The 5,258-nt window shown below is 47.9% G+C and overlaps 1 protein-coding gene across 1 annotated transcript; it reads right to left on the bottom strand.

Moving 5' to 3' along the window:
* Window positions 1–3,339: 3,339 nt before the first annotated feature.
* On the bottom strand, window positions 3,340–4,563 carry LOC129334804 (actin-like protein 7A). Its single transcript, XM_054987140.1, has one exon. It carries the CDS (start codon window positions 4,561–4,563, stop codon window positions 3,340–3,342), a length of 1,224 nt encoding a protein of 407 aa, XP_054843115.1.
* Between the last annotated feature and the right edge of the window lie 695 nt (window positions 4,564–5,258).

Here is a 5,258-nt window from a genome sequence, read left to right as displayed (position 1 = left end):
CATCCCCTCTGACTCTGTAGCCTGACTTACCCTGCAAGGGCCTGTCTGCGGGTTGCAGAGTCGGGTCCAGGTCTACTGTGAGGAGTTGCCATCAGACACGACTTGCGAGTTCCCCACTGGGAAATCAATCCCCAGGTGTGCAGGGACCGGATCTGGATTGGGGCCACGGCACATGGGGAAAGAGTGCTGAGGTCTCCCGCCTGCGTTATTTTCCTGGAGCCAGCTGGGGGAGAGGGTGGGCTGCTTGCCCCACTGGAGAAACCTGCATGTACCGCAGGCAGTAGGGGACAGACAGCTTTCCCCAGCAGGGCAAATGGCACCACCCCAGAGCTGAAAAGGCTGCTTAGAGTTGTTTGACTGGAAAAGGAGGGAAGTTTTGCCTACCTCATCCCTAGGGCCTTGGGGCCGTGTTCCATAGGAGAGGGCAGAGCCAGGTGTGGAAAAGCAAGGCGGGCCTCACCCACTGCTCTGCCCGAGGCAACAATTTTAATAACAGGGAGAAGCTGGGATGGGGAAAAACTCAGAAATCTCCACTGCTCCTCCACTTACCATTCTCGGAGAAGCTGACAATAAGCAAGAGGCACCCAGGGGCCAGAGTAGTAACCCTATAACTCTATCCCAGTTGCACACGATATTCTGTTCTACGTAACCTTCTACTGACCAGGACTGGGTGTGAGTGACACACTACAGCAAGCACACATTTCAGCGGTGGGAGGGTAGCCGCCACGCTCCCACTGCCTTAAACTGGTATGGCCACACCCCTAATTCTGTCAACTTGAAGCATTCCTTGAAGTCTAAAAACCTTACTGCGGAGTTTGGTAAAAATCTGAATGCCGGAAAGGGGTGATGGTGAGTGTGAGACCTCTACTAACTAACAACATAACATAGCTAATTTTCTGGGGAAAGAGGTGGTGGAACTCAGTGGGTTGCCCTCGGAGAAAATGGTCACATGGCTGGTGGCCCCGCCCCCTGATCTCCAGACAGAGGGGAGTTGAGATTGCCCTCGAACTCCCCTCTGTCTGGAGATCGGGGCAGGGCCACCAGCCATGTGACCATTTTCAAGAGGTTCCGGAACTCCGTTCCACCATGTTCCTGCTGAAAAAAAGCCCTGGGCTTAAATATGTTTTCTCTGTCTCAGCCCTTAACTGTGTGTTGTGTGAAGGATAACAACTCACGGTGGTGCTTTCAGGGTAGAAGTCCAGGGACCCGACTCACAGGCTCAATAGGAAGGTGCTAAAAACAGGCTGTCGGTAGCAATCTCTATCTGTCAGACAGGCCTTCAGCATACCTGCCATGCATCCGGTGTGTTGTGATAGTATTGTGCCTCTGAGGACATGCAAAGTAAAACCAACTCTCTGTTGCTTTGTTGCTAACTGCTGATCTTCCAGGCAGAGGTGTTTTGGTTACCAGTTCCTGCTGAAGCCTGAGAACCTGACCTTGGACTTAACACAGAGACTGAGCAGAGCTCCTCTCTCCCCTCCCCCCCATCCCTTCTTCCCAGGCGATGCGCGCCAAAACCTCCAACAGCCTCTCCTTCCCAGGGGTGGTGGTGGTGGTGGTGGAGACAGAGTCCTATAATTGATCCTGCTTTACTACCTTTAGGCAGGGTTTTTTTTCTGGTTAAAGAGATGGCGGAACTCTCAAGAGGGAAATGAGGAAGAAACACACGGGATTCTTTGAAATAATATTATTTTCAAGCACTATTGCCAAGTATTTTCGAGAGGTGCCGGAACTCTGTTCCCCCCCGTTCCCCCTGAAAAGAAGCCCTGCCTTTAGGCATTCTGGTCAATTCCATTGTTACAGCTTATTGAACTGGTATCGTCTTTAACTCATACAGCAGAGGGAGGCAGTGAAGTGACTGGGGAGGTACCTGGCAAGACCTGACAGTATCAAGCACAGAGGACTTATTTCTGAACACGCATACACGGAGTCAGGTTATACCATTTCTGTTTGTCTTGGGAGATGGGAGGGCCGGGGTGTGACAAGCTTGTGGAATGTTCATTTTGTGCATTACTGTCATGTGGGATCCCCCCCCCATCAGACCATTAAAGTTTTTTAACTGTACCACACTGTTGCAGGTCTCTCTATTCAAACTGCTTCTGGGTTGTCTCACACGGAGGTTTTCTTGTGGTTTGGGTGTTGAACTGTAGTGGTTTGTCATTTCTCCATATTTTCTAAAACCACCTTTTTCCAATTTGAAAAAGCATGGAATGACAAACCATAGGAAAGACAACAAATGGGAAACAATTTTGCAAGGAATCCTGGAGTAAAACCACTGAACTTTGGAACCCAAACTGCAGGAAAACTCCATATAGAAGATAAATAGGATCAGCCTTCTGCTGTTACGTTTTTTATGGATATATAGGTCTCCCTTCCTCTATTTTTTATCCTCAAAAATAACCCTGTGAGGTACATCAGGCCAATAGAGAGTGATTGGCCCAAGGTGTCAGGCGATGGATGGCAGGATATGGTAGACAGAACCTTGGACCATCGCAGCAAGACACAGGTTCTTGGTCAAATGGCTTTTATTCAGAAATCAGATCATTTCCATATATAGGTCCATAGGACTACTCAGAAGCAAGGTAAGCATCTGAGCAGCAAGAGTAAAAGTTGACAGGAATGACATCGTGTGAGAGAGACCTCTCTTTTAACATTCAAGCCTGCTCTTCCCCCCCCCCCCACTCATAAACAAGGTTTTGGCGCTCTGCTTGTGTGAGAACGCTCCACATATTTGCAATTATCAAAGTGAGTCACTAAGAAGCAAGACATAGCAAAGGCTGAGAGGGAGTAGCATAAAAGGTCAGAGACGCTGGAAACCATTGCAGTTCATTAGATAAACTCCTGTGAAAGCCTGTGAAAGAAATAGTTACGACATTGGTAAAATGACATTGAGTTACAGCAGGATACATTGGTTCAGAACAAAAGGATTACTAAAATTGGCATGGATGGGACTCAGACGTGACACAAGGTCCATAACAGGGTGGGAATTTGAACTAGGGTCTTCCTAGTCAGATCCTGGGCACGTTTACTCAGAATATAGTCCAACTGAATTCGGTGGAATTAGCCCCAATGAGTGTACAGGGGAATTCATCCTAAAGCATTTGTAAGGGCAAATTTGTTAGGAAGAGTTTATGTGTACAAATTTGTGTCAAGAAATAAAAAACACCATTTTTGTTAACTGCAGAGTGTTAACGAAGCCTTTAATACAGGGAGAATAGAAGGTAAACCACCAGTTCTCAAAGGGCAATTGTATGCTGGTGGTTAAAAGAAGACGGGAGACTTCTTCAAGCGACGTGCCTCCTGCTCGGGGGAGCGTTGAGTCATCTGCTTGTTGGGTCCTCAGAAGCATTTCCTGTAGATGTAAAATGGCCCCCGTTCCTCATATTCTTTTCTGTGAACCCAGAGCTGCTGGAAGGCCTTGAGGGATGCTAGGATGGAACCTCCCGTCCACACGGACGTTTTTCTTTCAGGGGAGGCTATCACAATGGGTTTGTCATTCGGGCATATCTTGGTAAGTTCTTTCTGGAAGCGGTCAGCGAAGCCTTTCATTGTGGTGCAACCCCCACACAACAGGATGTTGCCCATCAGGTTCCTTTTGAGGCTGGCGTCACACTTGTTGAGGCTTGTCATGGTCAGGAGGGGAAGCCCCAGCTGCTGACAGTTGATCAGGGATGGCTTGAAGAGCATTTCGGAACACATGAATCTCTCCCTGCCGATATGGATCACTTGCCCGTCAGGAAGCTCGTATTCGATCGCGTGTTTCCCAAGAGGTGCAATGGAGTCCTGTTGAAAGTCCAGGGAAGTGAAGCAACAGTTCTCCTTGATGTCTTCCAGGATCCTCCAGTCTTTCTCTGTGAACAGTTTCACAGACTCATTTAAGAGTTTCATGAGGTATTGGGTGACATCTGACCCCGCGTAGTCTACTCTTTCAGTAATGCTTGGCAAAGTGTAGCCTTCGTAGATGGGAACGACGTAAGAAACACCGTGGCCACTTTCCACAACAAGACCAGATGTCTTTCCGTAGGAGTACATTGACAATCTCGACTGGTAGGCGATGTGCATGGCAGGGGTGCAGAACGTCTCAAAGAGCATCTCCGCGTATTTTTCTCTGTTGGTGGTGGGGCTCAGGGGAGGATCTGACACCAGGACAGCATGTTCCTCGGGCCGAATCTTCATCTCCTTGTGGAAAATATACTCCCATATGTCCTGAATGGTGTCCCAGTCCACTATTATTCCATGTCTCAAAGGGTTGACAAGTTTCAGGGCTATTCCGGCATCCTGAAGTTCTTTGCCAACAAATGTTTCTTTCCGATTGTCTCCTGTTTTCGCAGTCTCCTGGAAATGCTTACCCACGGTTGATGAGATCACGTGGGCCGGCTTCTGCTCTCCAGCAAACCCACATTTGCAGGACCCAGTCCCGATATCTATGACAACAGCTCTGGTCTCTTTCACGATCATTCTTCGCGGTGTCTCTCCCTTTTCTTTGGGCCTGGAGCAAGGCTTCACTATCGATCCTTTCTTTACTGGCATAGAACCAGAACTGGCTCTCCCTCTGTTCGACATTCTCTTTCCCAGCTCTCTTGTGTTCTCATTCTCTGTCTGGTTGCCATGTCAAATGGCACACAAGGTTTTATAACCTCGATGATGCAGGCATTGTGCATTATGACATCACCAGCATGCTTTCTTGTGAACTGAAGGAGGAAAGAGCCATAAATCACATCTATGTAGAAAAACCGAGTTACCTGTGCTCAAGTCACAAATTTTGGGGTACTTTTGGACATGTCCTAAGTAGTCTTAAATGACACAAAGCAAGCAGATCTCTAGTACCGTAGGGATTACTTTTCTGGTGTTTTTGCAAGTGCCGGGCTTATCACTTGCCAGCAACCCCTACTGTATGCCACAGAATCTGATAAGTAGCCAGAACTATAAGAAGAAAAATCTAATTTTACCCATCTGACATTACAAAGAAGGCAAAGGAGAAGACAGTAAAGAGTTAACACTTACTACTTCATTTATACCCCACCTTTCTTCCCAACAGGGACCCTTTGTGGCAAGCCATCTTTCTCTTCTCCTCCATTTTATCCTTACAACAACCCTGTGAGGCAGGTTAGGCTGAGAGTGACTGGCCCAAGGTCACCAAGTGAGCTTCCATGGCAGAGGCGGGATTTGAACTTGGCTCTCCATGATCCTTGTATGACATTCCAACCACTCCCATCACACTGGCTCTAATATCAAACCATGAAGATAGTTAGGTGGGT

Source organism: Eublepharis macularius, chromosome 8 (assembly GCF_028583425.1).
Source record: "Eublepharis macularius isolate TG4126 chromosome 8, MPM_Emac_v1.0, whole genome shotgun sequence".
Lineage (NCBI taxonomy): Eukaryota > Metazoa > Chordata > Lepidosauria > Squamata > Eublepharidae > Eublepharis > Eublepharis macularius.
This window is presented reverse-complemented; position numbering and strand designations above follow the sequence as displayed.